This window comes from Drosophila subobscura, chromosome U (assembly GCF_008121235.1).
Source record: "Drosophila subobscura isolate 14011-0131.10 chromosome U, UCBerk_Dsub_1.0, whole genome shotgun sequence".
In the NCBI taxonomy this organism is placed as follows: domain Eukaryota; kingdom Metazoa; phylum Arthropoda; class Insecta; order Diptera; family Drosophilidae; genus Drosophila; species Drosophila subobscura.
Window position 1 is genome coordinate 5,727,424 of NC_048534.1, and position 13,080 is coordinate 5,740,503.

The 13,080-nt window shown below is 50.7% G+C and overlaps 4 protein-coding genes across 5 annotated transcripts; 1 reads left to right on the forward strand and 3 right to left on the reverse strand.

Moving 5' to 3' along the window:
* Positions 1-394: 394 nt before the first annotated feature.
* LOC117902039 (40S ribosomal protein S28) lies at positions 395-689 on the reverse strand. Its single transcript, XM_034813103.1, has one exon. The coding sequence runs from the start codon at positions 658-660 to the stop codon at positions 460-462; it is 201 nt and encodes a 66-aa protein (XP_034668994.1). The 5' UTR covers positions 661-689; the 3' UTR covers positions 395-459.
* Positions 690-695: 6 nt separating this feature from the next.
* LOC117902036 (cytoplasmic dynein 2 light intermediate chain 1) lies at positions 696-2,040 on the reverse strand. The gene is made up of 2 exons (XM_034813099.1): positions 1,694-2,040; positions 696-1,630 (listed from the first exon to the last, which is right to left on the reverse strand). Exons 1-2 carry the CDS (start codon positions 1,895-1,897, stop codon positions 725-727), a joined length of 1,110 nt encoding a protein of 369 aa, XP_034668990.1. The 5' UTR covers positions 1,898-2,040; the 3' UTR covers positions 696-724.
* A 419-nt stretch (positions 2,041-2,459) lies between these two features.
* LOC117902033 (vacuolar protein sorting-associated protein 54) lies at positions 2,460-5,665 on the reverse strand. The gene is made up of 2 exons (XM_034813093.1): positions 5,163-5,665; positions 2,460-5,102 (listed from the first exon to the last, which is right to left on the reverse strand). The coding sequence occupies exons 1-2, from the start codon at positions 5,348-5,350 to the stop codon at positions 2,483-2,485; spliced, it is 2,808 nt and encodes a 935-aa protein (XP_034668984.1). The 5' UTR covers positions 5,351-5,665; the 3' UTR covers positions 2,460-2,482.
* A 4,255-nt stretch (positions 5,666-9,920) lies between these two features.
* On the forward strand, positions 9,921-10,657 carry LOC117902038. Of its 2 annotated transcripts, none has more exons than XR_004649356.1 (3): positions 9,921-9,951; positions 10,032-10,312; positions 10,373-10,657. XR_004649356.1 is itself a non-coding variant. In XM_034813101.1 (3 exons), the coding sequence occupies exons 1-3, from the start codon at positions 9,933-9,935 to the stop codon at positions 10,402-10,404; spliced, it is 336 nt and encodes a 111-aa protein (XP_034668992.1). In that variant the 5' UTR covers positions 9,928-9,932; the 3' UTR covers positions 10,405-10,657. The 2 variants fall into 2 exon arrangements, 1 of the variants encoding a protein (XP_034668992.1); XM_034813101.1 differs by having other exon boundaries at positions 9,928-9,955.
* The last annotated feature ends 2,423 nt before the right edge of the window (positions 10,658-13,080 follow it).

The following is a 13,080-nucleotide window of genomic DNA, read 5'->3' on the forward strand; positions in this document are numbered from 1 at the left end:
CTCACAAAGAGAGTGAGCGAGAGCGCGCTTGGGGGGTGAAACTGTAAAACTTTTTGCAACGAAGCTTCTGCCACCACAAAACGGTAAATTGAAACGCAGCTGTTTTGTGTGAAACGGTGCTTCCAAGCTGCGAAAAACCGCCAGATTTAAATTCCGTGTTTTATTATTAATATGTATTTGTAAGATTATGTATTATAAGATATTTGTTTCATTTAATATATTTGATTATATCTGATTTTAAATTATTGTTGCTAATTTTTCCACTGTAGACCAAACATTTAGAGCTTAAGGAAATTTATCTTTTCCATTGCAGCTTGGGTTTCTATCCGCTGATAGCTCTCTTCAATCGCCAATATCTCATGTAAGTACCTATGAAACTATAAATATTACACCCACTTATTGACCATAAGTGCCACTAACTTGCATTTGTGTCGTGTCTGTAATCGGGCGACTGTAAATCTATGCCTGCCAAGGGCCATGCTCGAATTTGTTGTCCTCCACATCGACGATATCACCAATTCGGACACGTCCTTTAACCTTTTGCAGAAATTGAATGCGTGGACAGGAGAGTAGCTGCACGCGAACTTCCGTTAGAATTCCACTCGCCCCAATGCGCCCCAACATCTTTATAACGCGTGCTTTAGCTGGGATCGACTCCATGATAGAATTATAATAGGACAGGATAATACAGTTAAAATGACATCGGTAGAAACGTTTTCTAGATTTAATTTTGAACACTTTCAAACTTTCCCCTGAGCAGTACATCCCTCATGATTGTTGCAAGTTCTTCGTTTTTCTGCGAGCGCATCTCATCGATGAGGGACTCCTTGAAGCCGGGATCCTTTGCCGGATCTGGGGGTGCCTGTAGCTGCTGCTTCTCCAGCTGCAACTGGGGCACAGCCACGCCAAAGGTGGCTCCAATGCGCTCCACACTCTGAACACCCGTGTCGCCAATACGCGACCAGCTGTCAGTGCCAAACCAAATCGACAGCGGCTCATTGTGGTCTGTGACATGAGAGCGAAATGGATGACTGGGTGAGCCAAAGCCCATGTGACTGATGGTGTCCCGCAGCACCTTCGAGAGCTTCGGCACCTTCTGCGAGTAGAAGAGCAAAGCGCCACCAATGTGATGCGCCATGGAGCGCAGGCAGCGGCAGATGGCCTTCTTTAAAGATGGATCCAGAGTCATGAACAAATCGTATTTCCCACCAACAATCACAACAGGGAAGGGCAGTGGCTCCAGCGTGCCCAAATCCTCCTTATTCTGCTGCCCCACTCGCTCTAGGGTTCGCTGTTCCAGAGTTTCCCTCAGCTGCGGTGTCATTCGTGCCAGCAGCTCCTGCGATGTGTCCCTCAGACCCTTGTAGGCGCACTCCAGGTCCGTCCAGAAGCGTTGCGGCTGCGACAGATCCACCATTATGAATACTGCCAGCTGCTGGAGGCCATGTGTCCGCATGGGCACCTCCAGCAACTGATCGGCATTGTCCAGAGAGCCTAACTCCCAAACGTTCATGACTTGCGGCGTCCTGCCACTGCCAATGCGGCGCCCAAAACTGTACTCCAGTGCCAAAGTGGGACGCGTTGTGTGCTCCTCCCGATCAAAGAACTTGTTGATGGCGGTTGATTTGCCCTGTAGAAAAAAACTGTGATATATTTTTCATGTCCCGAAGCGGCGTATGCCTCCTTTCCTTACCACACATTTGCTGCCCAGCACCAGCAATGTCCGCTCCTTCGGCATTGAGCTGGCCTCCAGCTGCCGCAGTCGCTGCTGCTCCTCCGCCAATCGACCGGCAATGTCCTGGATGCTGGGCGTGGCATTATCACCACCTTCTGTGCTCTTTTCAAACATTCGCCGTAGACGTTTGTGCCAACTGTGAAAGATTTGCGGCAAGCGCATTGCATGGAAAGAAAATTACTAAAAGAAATTTCGTTTTGTTTTGGTTTCAAAAGAACTGTTGTCATGGAAACAATTTTGACGATGTGGCAACGCCACAAGGCTTAATGCGTGGCAAAAGAACCGTTGGGCTTTAAAGAGGGAAAATAAATATTTTTAAGTTTACATTTAAAGGGGAAGTCCTTCCAATTACATTCCACAAACATTATCCCACTCTACCACTGTTTATAATCAGTTTGTAATTAATCAATTAATAATTATTAACTATCTTTTTTAGTTTAATCATAAGCCTTCTTCCATCCTTCCAACTATAATCTTAATTATTACAAAAAGTGCAAAATCCTTTCTGCGTTTTCTCGGGCGGAACATAAAAATTAGGACTCAAATATACAAATTGCAAAACAAACAAAAATATTCATACGTAGATTAAGGATTAAGAGGATTAAAGATAACTCAATACAGGACGCGATAAAACAAGGATAACGTGGTAAAGGATAACGTGGTAAACGTGGGGGGAGCATGGGTTAGGGTTACGGAATCCATGGGTATAACAAACAATGTAGATGCAATGATGCTTCGTGGAATACTTCAATAGAGCCAGATGTCCTCGAGAATGCCATTGTCCAGCTGTGGCGATGGCAGTGCCTTCAGCGTGCGCAGAGTCTCCATGTAAAAGGTAAGCTCTGAGGTGACGACACCATGCTGCGGCCCCCCATTGTTGTTGATGTTCAGCTTGAGGAGCTGCTCTCTCAGGCGATCCTTGAAGTTGCGATGCATCACGCCGTAGATCTCGTGGATTTGCGCCTCGGGCAGCACACCCGCAATGGCCTCGTGCAGCTTCACCAGATGCCGCGAAATGTGGCGAAAGGTTTGCGAGGGTATGGGCGGACGCGCCTCCCAGGCCTCTAGCTGCGCGGCCACGCGCTCCGACACAATGCCGTGGATCTTGTTCTCGATCTCCTTGATGTGACCCTGGTAGTCGCGTTCGATGGCCTCGTAGCCGCTCATCGTGTGAAAGTGCTCCTTGAGGCGCGGCAGCAGCCACAGCACGAGCTGCAGAGCACGCGACACCAACGCCAGGTTGGTGCTAGTTATGGTCTTTAGTCCGGCAACCCGCATGGCGCCCGCACCGATGATTAGCTGACAGCTGCGCGAGTTGAAGCAACGCAGGAGATCCACTACGTTGCGCGAATGATAGCTGGCAAGGAGCGGCAGACGATGGGCACTGCCCCCATACTCGTACAACATTTGGATGAGCATCAGCGAGGCACTGACCAAAGCATACGGCTGCTTGCCCTCGAGCAGCAGCACGGGATTGCCGCCGCCGTTGCTGATGAGCGAGCCCTCCGGCTTGGCATAGTCGCCCGAGGACATGCGCTCGATGATGCGCTGGAATTCATGCGGTATATCCACCTGGCGCCATCTCTCCTGGTCGAGGAGCAGCGACAGTTTGTGCTTGTGCTCGGAATGGAAACGCTGCGCGTAGCGGGAGGCCTGCACCTTGAGTGCAAGCTGCAGTGGCACGCTGGACACACCACAGATGCTCTTGGTCGTTTCGCTGAACTGCTCCACGATGTCCGACAGCTGCGAGAGCTCCTGCTCGCTGGCCGAACTCCGCTCAAGGCTCTGGGGCGAAACGATGTTGGCACAACGCTCGTGGCAGTAATGGCAAACGGCCTGTAGCAGCAACTGAAGCTGTGAGCGCAGCTGCTCGTGGTGGCTGGCACTGAGGAAGGCCTCCGAATCAATCAGATTGACTGTGTCCTGCGCCCCAACGGCGGCATCGGCTGTCTGCTGCATTATCCCAACCACAGCCTTGATACGCTCCAGAATGGAGGTCAGCGCCTGACTGGAACGCTGCAGCAGGGCGATCCACTCGGGCAGGGTCAGCTCCAGGGCCTGTTCGCCGGCGCCCGTCAGGCTGATCTCCTGGTCGCTGTCGCTGCGCGACAAAACTTCGATGAGCAGCTGCTTGATGATGGCTCGAATGGTGGCGATTGCCTCCTGCTGGTACGACTGCACAAAGGAAAAATTCTGCTTGCGCAGCAGCCCCATCACAATGGCCACCAGCTTGTCCTCCTCCGCGCACACGCTATCCGTCTCTAGCAGTCCCTCGGGCGTCAGGGGTCTGTTGAGGTCGGAGGCGGCATAACGCTCAAATTCCGTCGTCAGCATCTTATCGATGAGCTTCTCCATCTCGCTGAGCTGCATGGGCAGATGCTTGAAGCAGTGCACGCCCAGCAGCTCCGCCGACAGAATCTCCTGCGTCGTGCCAATGAGGTCCAGTGCCGCCACATAGTCCTGTGTGCCCAGGAGCAGCTGCAGCATGGGCTGCGTCTTGTGCACCGTGGCCATTAGTCGCAGCTTATCGAGGGTTAAATTGTAGTGCTGCCGGCGTTTCGCATAGCGCAGCACCTTAAAGCTATCCACCACGGAGCTGTTGTGCAGCTGGGCGAGGGCCGAACGCAGTTGCCGCACCTGCTCGGCCGCCTGCTCCATTTCCGCGAGGATGGCGTGCTGCGTGGTCATGGCATGGAAGAAGGCCGCTGACTTCTGGGACACCTGCTGTGCTATCTTCACCTCCACAACGTCCAGATACTGACTGAGCTGCTCCTGCAGCTGCCGTCCCGTCTGCTGGTGCGTGGCCGGACTCGAGTCCGAGGATTGCATGAGGTCAGGAAAGACCTGCTTGAAGGTGGGCGCATGATGCAGCTGCAGCTGCGACTTCAGGAATATATCCGGCACAGAACTCAAATGCGTGGGACTGCCAATGGCGCCGCCGCCAGTGCCGTTCTCCAACGGTATGTCCCGCTCCAGCTGCTGCTGCCGTCGTTCGTGCCAGCGATAACGCTTCCCAATGCTGCCCAAATACACGGCAAAGTCCGCATGGGTGATGTCCGGCAGTCTGGCGGATGCCGGCACATGCGTGCGCTCCACAAACTGTTCGCCCCACTTTTTGGTAAACAAATTGCTCTGCTTGCCACGCGATGGATCATTGAGAACGGCCGGCAGATTCTGCGCCGCCGAATAGACGCCCCACTCGGGCGGCATCTCACGAGTCAACTGATTCACGTGATACTTGGCCACATGGGCATCGTAATCCCGATCCGAGACACCATCCAGCGGCAGGGAGGCACACACACCATTGAAGCCATATCGGCACACAAAAGAGCCGCCTTCACGCGTACAATGACGATTACGCAGGTGACTAAAATGGATAACTGGATGAGTAATGTTTTTATTGTACACTTAACTGATGTCTACGCACCTGACAAACTCTTGTATGCTCTTGAAATGCTCTCTTGTGCAGTAGTAGCAGCTCTGCCAGCTGGCTGCAGGTGCTCCGCTAAGAATTCCTCCAGTGCTGGCTGTGGAGTGCTTCCTGCTGTTCCCCTGCTGCTGCTGCTGCTGTCCGTTTCCTGTCTCAGCATCTCCCTGGGTTCGCGTTGTGGCCATAACACATACTTTTTGCTACCAAATCCCTCGCCGTATGGTCTGTTGTTGCTGCCTGGCTGCTGACTGCTGTGGCTTCCTCTCCGCCACTCAATCGTTGACGTGTTATGTCAATATTTGCTTTCTGCCTGTTTTGTGCAGTCCATTAAGGCCAAATGTTGCATTTTGGGCCCTGTCCCTTGGCTTCACTCTCATTGGCTATGAATGGGTGCTGTAGCTCGCATATTTATCGTTGATTTTCAGTGGTTTTACATTAATTGAGCAATTTGTAAATGGAACAATATTTTGATGACGTACTGCAGTGTTGAAAAGCGCGAAAAGTGGGCAGCGACACCTACGTTAGGGCGTACACGTTAACTCCTGCATGATGGAGTTTGTTGAATGATTGGATTATTTAATTACTTTTTGGTTTATTGCAAAGTTTAAATTCTTTTTAGTGATTATACGTCCGAAATTTGGGCAAACGCTAATACTGTGACATTTCATGCGAGAAGTATCTTCTAGCATACGATAGTTCTGCGAACAAGAACTATTTGGGAGCCAGATCGGGGGTGAACCAGAAATCAGCAACGTTTCGGGAAATCATTTTTACGCAAAAGCTCGCATCGGGAGGACCGTGAAATTTGAGAAGAATTAAATTCAAGAAATTATTAAACTGTGAATGCACATAAATTGATATTTATACTTCAGCAAAAGTGAAATAAAGGAGAACAGAAATTCCACAATTTTCAGTTCTGTTTCCAAACCAAATATAAATAGTGAAAAAACAAGTAGTGAAAATTTTTCTGTGCATTGAATGTACACAAACTTGCAAACTAAACCCTTTCCGTGTATAGTACGTCGCGGTACGTGTGTAATACGACGCTCGGCGATAAACAGACGTTTTACAACACCAACAGCTGTTGTGACTGAAAATTGCAAACTAAAACCGGCAACAGGGTGCAAGTTTCAGTCACAATCTTTACGGTATATTTAATACTTTTCGGGATATTTGAACTGCTCAAATGAGTTGAATGTATATTTAAGTTTATCGGTATATAATTTTGATAAATTTATAGTTTTAGTTCTGAGAACCCTACCTAGCTGGTAATATTAAGCCGAATATCAGAATCGAGTAAATGTGATGGGTGTGTATGTTGCGGTGTGCGTGTCGCCGGTGCGGGTCTGGTGTCTTCGTCTGGATCTGGCCGCCGTTCGCGCTGATTGCCGCTCCCTGTATGTTCCTCCAGGGTGCTCCGGCCGGGCCAGTCTTGGCGCTGACCCAGCTGTCGGCTCCTTGAATGATGTCCGCTGTGCTGTCGTCGCCTCGTTGTCGTCCTTTGGTGTATGGGCTGCTCACTTATTTATTTTTATTTTTATTATTTTTTTTAAATCTTTTTTCTTCCAGTTTTTCTGGCGATTTCCTTCTGGCCTCTCTTTTTCCCGGAAACTCTCCATCCAAATCTAACCTCCACGCACACGTTTTTCTTCTCTCCTCTTCCTTGCCACCTTCTAACCCTTTTCCAGCCTCCCAGGATCCACACCAGAGGCCGCTGCCTCCTCTCCTTCTCCAGCCCTGTCGGTTATCGGCTACCTCCAAAAGCCGTCCCTAACACCACACTCGTTTAAAGGTCCTGCCGTCGAAACGGGAGTGCAAAACCAAGGCGGCTTTCGGATTTTCGGAGCCCAAACGTAGGCCATCGCCCACGCCCTGAGATGCGGAGTCTTATGCTCTACCGACCGAGAGAACCAGGCTACTGTTTGATGTCCTTTGCATGGAACACTCCTATCCGTGCCCCCTGCAGCGTTTCCAGTTCATATAAGCTGTTTCCCAAGCTCCGGACCACTCTGCACTTTCCATACTTCCGACTAAACTTGGCATTGATGTTGTTTTTAAAATTGCTTAATACGAAGTTCCGCTTATACACTTCCTGTCCTGGTAAGTACCGGATCTCTCGCCTTTCGATCATACTGCTCCTTCGATCTCTTTGTAGGCCTCATGCGCATTCTTCCGGACCTCATCGCGGATGATTTCCTGCTGGTCTTGTCTTGCCACGAGTGATACTTGCGCGTCGTTCAAGGCTCCCAGTCTCCGTGCTAATTTGTAGTCTCGCCCACTGGTGAACATGTGCTGCCCGAACAGCAAAGTATGGTGACGTGCCTATGGCTGTGTGTATCGCACTCCTGGCCGCCCCCTGTATCTCCGGCAATTTCTCATCCCAGCGTGTGTGATCTTCGCTGACATAAGTCCGGATCGCTGCGAGAACGGTCTGATTCACGCGTTCTGCCGCGTTCGCCTGTGGTGCATAATTCCCAGATTTCATGTGAGCTATACTTCTTTTGGTCAAGAAATGTGCAAATTCCGCTGATACAAATTGCTTTCCGTTGTCCGTGTGTACCATTTCAGGAACGCCAAACTGTGCGAAGACCTCCTCATGCAGGAATTGGATAACGGCCGCCGATGTGGCTTTGGGCAAGGCCTTCAGCCAAACAAATCGAGACATGTGATCAAGGACTATCAAGATGACTACATTCCCCCTTCGGGTTCTAGGATATGGACCCAGAAAGTCGAGGTATATCTTCTGCATCGGCCTTTCGGTTACAGTCTCGGCACCCATCATTGGACGACTAACTTGTGTCGAATGTTTGGTCTCTTTGCAGGTATCGCAATCCGCAACATATGCCTTCACCTGTACCGTCATACGGGGCCAATAGTACCATTGCCGCAGTCGCCCCAGTGTTCTCCCAACTCCTCCGTGCATTGCCACATCGCTGTCGTGTGCCTGCTGGATCAACGATCTTGTCAGCGCCTCAGGGATCCATAGCTTCCACTGGAACTCCTCCAGTTCCGGTCGGGAAAATTGTGTACGCCTAAACAGCAATCCATCCTCCACCTTCAGGTCTGGAAACATTTCTCCATCGATCTTAACCGCCTCTATCCTTTTCAGGTAGTCCTCGTCCTCGAATGCTGTAGTCTCGAACTCCAGAAAGTCGATTGCTTCTAAGTCAAACGGACGAGACAGCATGTCGGCGACGATGTTATCCTTTCCCTTCCGATGCTCTATCTCGAAGTTGTATGCCTGCAGAGCTATAGACCATCTCGCTAGCCTACCATCCAGCGCTTTGAAACGCATCAGCCACTGCAGGCTCGCGTGATCAGTGATTACAGTGAATGGCATCAGCTCTACGTAAGCCCGGAACTTCTCTATGGCTCTCACTGCCGCTAGACACTCCTTCTCTGGCACACTATAGTTTAGTTGAGCGCCTCTCAGCTTCGCCGAAAAGAAAGCAATGGGGTGTTCGGCTTCCTCCTCGTCCTTCTGGAAAAGAACCGCACCGATTCCCACATGACTTGCATCACACTGGATGAAGAAGTGCTTCTTAAAGTCCGGGTGATGCAATACCGGCGCGCTGGTAAGTGCCTTTTTTAACTCCTCAAAAGAGTCTCGTGCGTCCGTTGTTAGTTGAAATTGTCCTTTTCCTTTCAGGCAGTCTGTGAGAGGGGCTGAAAGTGCCGAGAAATTCCGGATGAATCGCCGATACCAGCCCGCCGTACCCAAAAATCTCCTGACTTGCCTCACGTTCTTCGGCATCGGTATCTGTACGATCGCTTGCACCTTCTCTGGGTCGGTCCTCAGTGCGCCATCGCCCACGATGTACCCCAGGTATTTCAGATACTTGTAGCAGAACTTAGACTTTTCTTTCCTATTGTCAGGTTTGCAGTCTCCAGGCACTTTGCGACTTCCTCTAGTAGCTTCACGTGCTCCTCAAACGTTCGGGAAATCACCAACAGGTCGTCCAAATACACAAACACGTGGCTTCGGAGTCGCTGCGGGATAACTCGGTCCATCAACCGACACAACCGCTGGGCTGCGTTACACAAACCGAACGGCATTGATTTAAACTGATAGAGTGGTCTCCCTGGAACCGTAAATGCCGTATACGTTCTACTCTCCGGCTCCAGCTCTATCTGCCAAAACGCATGCTTCAGGTCGATGCTACTGATGAACACGGTGTCCTCCACACGACTCAGGATCGACTCGATACTCTGAAGCGGGTACGCATCTTTGACGGTCAGAGTATTCAGCTTCCGTGCATCCAAACACAACCGGTTCTTCCCAGGCTTACGGACCAGAGTCACCCGATTGCTCCACGGGCTTTCGCTCAGCTCGACCACTCCAAGACGCAACATTTCGTCGACTTCCGCAAACAACAGCTCCTGCACCGCCGGGGATACTGGGTAAAAGCGTTCCTTCACAGGCACGGCTCCCTCCACCAGACGTATCTCGTGTTTGACTATCGTCGTCCTTCCTAATCCGTGCTTGTCAAAACACCGAAATTTGTCCTTCACCTGTTCCATGCGTACTTGCTGCGACGGGGTTAAGGCATGAGGTTCCGTCGGTGTACTTCTCGTCAGCAGTTCTGCCTCGATCTCTTCTAATTCCTCTTCTCGTTCCAGGCCTACTATCTGCGGTGCCAATCCAAACTTTCGCCAGAAATCGACGCCCAGATACAGAGATTGCTTCAATGACGGACACAAGAACAACTCCATCGGGTGCTTCTGGCCTTTGTATGCCATCACTACTTTCACATGGCCTAGGATCTGATGAGGTGTGCCGCCCGCAGTTTGTACCGATATTGTTTTCGCGTCTTTTAGCTTAAGCTTCAATTCCTCAATGATCTCCAATCCCCCTCTTCCCAGCAGGCTCACTGATGCCCCCGTATCGAGCAGTCCCATCAGCGTCTTCGGACCTAGACTCACGTGCGCAAACGGCCTCTCGTCCCGGCTTACTGCAGAACGGATTGCTGCACATATGCCACGTCGTTTCCTCTGGCGTATCCGGAACCGGTCCCGAGCCCTCTGTGCTCTAGCCGACCTCGTTAGGCTTGTCTCCGCCCGCTGGTCCCCCAATATTCTTCTCCTGGCCTGGTTATACCGCTGCCACCTTTCCTGTAACGGCTTACGCTCGGACCCTCTCGCCTCAGGTAACACCGCTTGGTTTATTTTATAAATTGCTTTATGTATATTATTGTCCTTAATTCTAGGTATGTCCCCTGCATGTAATTCTACCGTATAGTTGGAGGGCAGAACTATTGGCTGCTCGTGGAACGCGACCCCTCCAATTGCGTCGTGCTCCTTCTCCCGTTTCCCGGCCGACATTTCGGACATTTAGGGAGGATTACCCCGGCAGACCCACACTTGTAGCAGAATATGTTCCGCACTTCTGACTCACATTCAAAATATGTGTGTCCTGGCTGCGCACAATTCCAACACTTCAATTGTGCCCGGTCACCTCCCGAATCCTTCGTCCTATAGACGGCCTCTAATGCCTCTGTACGATCCTCCAGCTCGTGATTCGTCGCTTCGACCTCGTGCACTTTGGGATCTTCCCTGCGCCTAGCACCCCATAATCTGGACCAATCCTTGCCCATCGGGTCGTCAGCAGCTTCTCGGCCTCGGCACACTCTTCCCGCAGCTTCTGCAGATTCGGAATCTGCATCGGGTAAATCACCCTCGAGATGGAGTCCTTGACATTGATCTTGATGATCTTAATCAGCTCGTAGTCCGAAAATGGATTCACCAATCTCGACTTCAACAACAGCATCTCCTGGATGTACTGGTCTGTCGACTCCCCGTGTCGCTGCCGTCGTTCTCTGAGCTCCTGTTCTCGCTCGAACTCCGTTTTTCGCACCTGGAACTGCTGCTGGAGTCCATATCTCAGGCTAGGCCAGTCCGGCACACCTGCGGTCCGTACATACATCCAGTACCAGTCCCTAGCATGGCCCGTAACCAGAGTGTGAAAAGCTTTCAGCACTTCCGCCCATGCTACCTGGTACACCGTCTGCAAATGCTCCACTCGGAATATGAACTCCGATACCGGCATTCCCTTCGGATCGCCATCAAAGCTCAGTCCCCATCTCCTTATTTGCACCGGCTCCTGCCTGGCCTCTCCGTAGCTGGGACGACTCCTATTTACATTTGCCTGTGCTCCCGGGCCCCTTACGTTGAACAGCCAGTCCTCAACGGGTCTCTGCTCCATGCTCGGTCTCTGTTCGGCTTCCAACGTCCGGTTGTCCACGAACAAGTGTGTCGGTTGTGCCTGTTGGTTCGCGGGAATCTCCGGCGGACCTCCTCCAAGACTGGTGTTGTGCGACCCTCGATTTCTTTTATCTGCGTCGCTTAGAGTCTGCTCCGCTTTCAGCGAGCCGACTACCGCATTTATACCCTTCATGAACTCGAGCATATCCGCTTGCATCGAGGCCCTGAGCGCTTCCATCTGTTGACCAAACGATGCCCGATACGTCTCCTGAGCCTGAGCTATCGCCAAATTTACGGCCGATCTCAGATCGCTGGGTATCTCGCGGTCTCTGTGACTTGGAGGCTGGCCTCCTACAGCCCCCTCCTCCGGATCTTCCAGTTCCATCACCGCCCTTTCTGGTCTTGTGCCGGGTTTCCCGTCCTGGGACCTAGTAGTCGGCATCCTGTATGGCTGGAACCTTCTCGGAACCTCCGGACTTCGCCTAGTTTTCCCCGACCCTTTGAATTCCGCCGGTTCACTCATACACCAATCTCTCTCCACTCCGATTCCTACTTCGCCTTAATATACGTAAACACGGCTTTCTCCACTACCTAACCTATTCCAAAAAAACATAAACACCCTGAAGGACGACGAGAAAATAAATAAATAAACACTCCAACAATAAATCTGCGATTAAACCCCCAAAAATTGTTTAAATAAATAAATAGTTTTAAATCTAAATAAATAAATAAACATCCATGTACACTTATTCGTCTAAATAAATAATAAAGCTAACAAGTAAATAACTCTTCTACCAAAACAAAACCCTATTCCGCTGACCTATGTATTTAATCCTACTTCTAAAATTGTCTGTATCCAATGTTAGTGAGGATATTCAGCCCTCGAGAATAAACACGTAAACAAAGACAAATATTCCCTTGCAACTAAACAATCTGTTGGGCGAGACGAGAGACACCTGCAATTCAAGTTTGCAGTCGGTGAGTGAACCAATCCTTTTCCCTCGCAATTAATTTCCGCCTTTTTTTTTTCTTTGGAGTGCCAACTCCCTTACTGTTTTGTTTAAATTGTCTTGGACCCCCCGAATTGGACAACGATGCTGATGCCTTCTCGGCACCGCACGGACCACAACCCGAGACCCCCGACAACTCTTCCGATCCGATCCGTGGACCCCTCGAGTCGGACAACGTGACTGTAGCCCATTTGGCTACACCAGGACCACAACTCGAGGTATCCACTCGTCAAATCTCTTCGAGGCCTCCACGAGTCGGACAACGTGGCTATAGTCCATTTGGCTACCCCAGGACCACGACTCTGGAGACCCCTGCTGAATTCTCCTCCTCAACGGCTACTATGGCTGGGGTCTATTCCCGGCTCACGGACCAGCTGAGTTCTAACTCTCTGGCTCACTCTCAAACAGGGTATCTTCGACCCCCCATTTAAAACCGATGCCATTCATTTCCATTGGGCGCCATTTGTTATGATTCGCCTTTTTGCCGCCCTGGTCTATCGTTCCCGGCTAGCTCTCGGGGAAGTCAGGGGTGTTTCCGACCCGATAGCCAGGGGACGGATTTAACAAAAAACCTACTTTCTCGCGTGCAACGGACAGATCTAGTTTTTTTTTTTTTTTTTTACGCATCTACATTGGCACTCGTTTCGGCGGGGTCAGTCGGTGTTGTATTTGACCATTGCGAGTCCCTCCCTTCCATGAGCGTT

Bases quoted from the DNA above. Each gene is read 5' to 3' on its own strand.
- LOC117902033 (XM_034813093.1), bottom strand. From the start codon at position 5,350: ATGGCCACAACGCGAACCCAGGGAGATGCTGAGACAGGAAACGGACAG. The intron at 5,103-5,162 runs GTGCGTAGACAT...TATCCATTTTAG, and splicing joins AGCATACAAGAGTTTGTCAG to TCACCTGCGTAATCGTCATT.
- LOC117902036 (XM_034813099.1), bottom strand. From the start codon at position 1,897: ATGCGCTTGCCGCAAATCTTTCACAGTTGGCACAAACGTCTACGGCGA. The intron at 1,631-1,693 runs GTAAGGAAAGGA...TTTTTTCTACAG, and splicing joins TGCTGGGCAGCAAATGTGTG to GGCAAATCAACCGCCATCAA.
- LOC117902039 (XM_034813103.1), bottom strand. From the start codon at position 660: ATGGAGTCGATCCCAGCTAAAGCACGCGTTATAAAGATGTTGGGGCGC.
- LOC117902038 (XM_034813101.1), top strand. From the start codon at position 9,933: ATGAGGTGTGCCGCCCGCAGTTT. The intron at 9,956-10,031 runs GTACCGATATTG...TCTTCCCAGCAG, and splicing joins AGGTGTGCCGCCCGCAGTTT to GCTCACTGATGCCCCCGTAT. The intron at 10,313-10,372 runs GTAACACCGCTT...CCTTAATTCTAG, and splicing joins CTCGGACCCTCTCGCCTCAG to GTATGTCCCCTGCATGTAAT.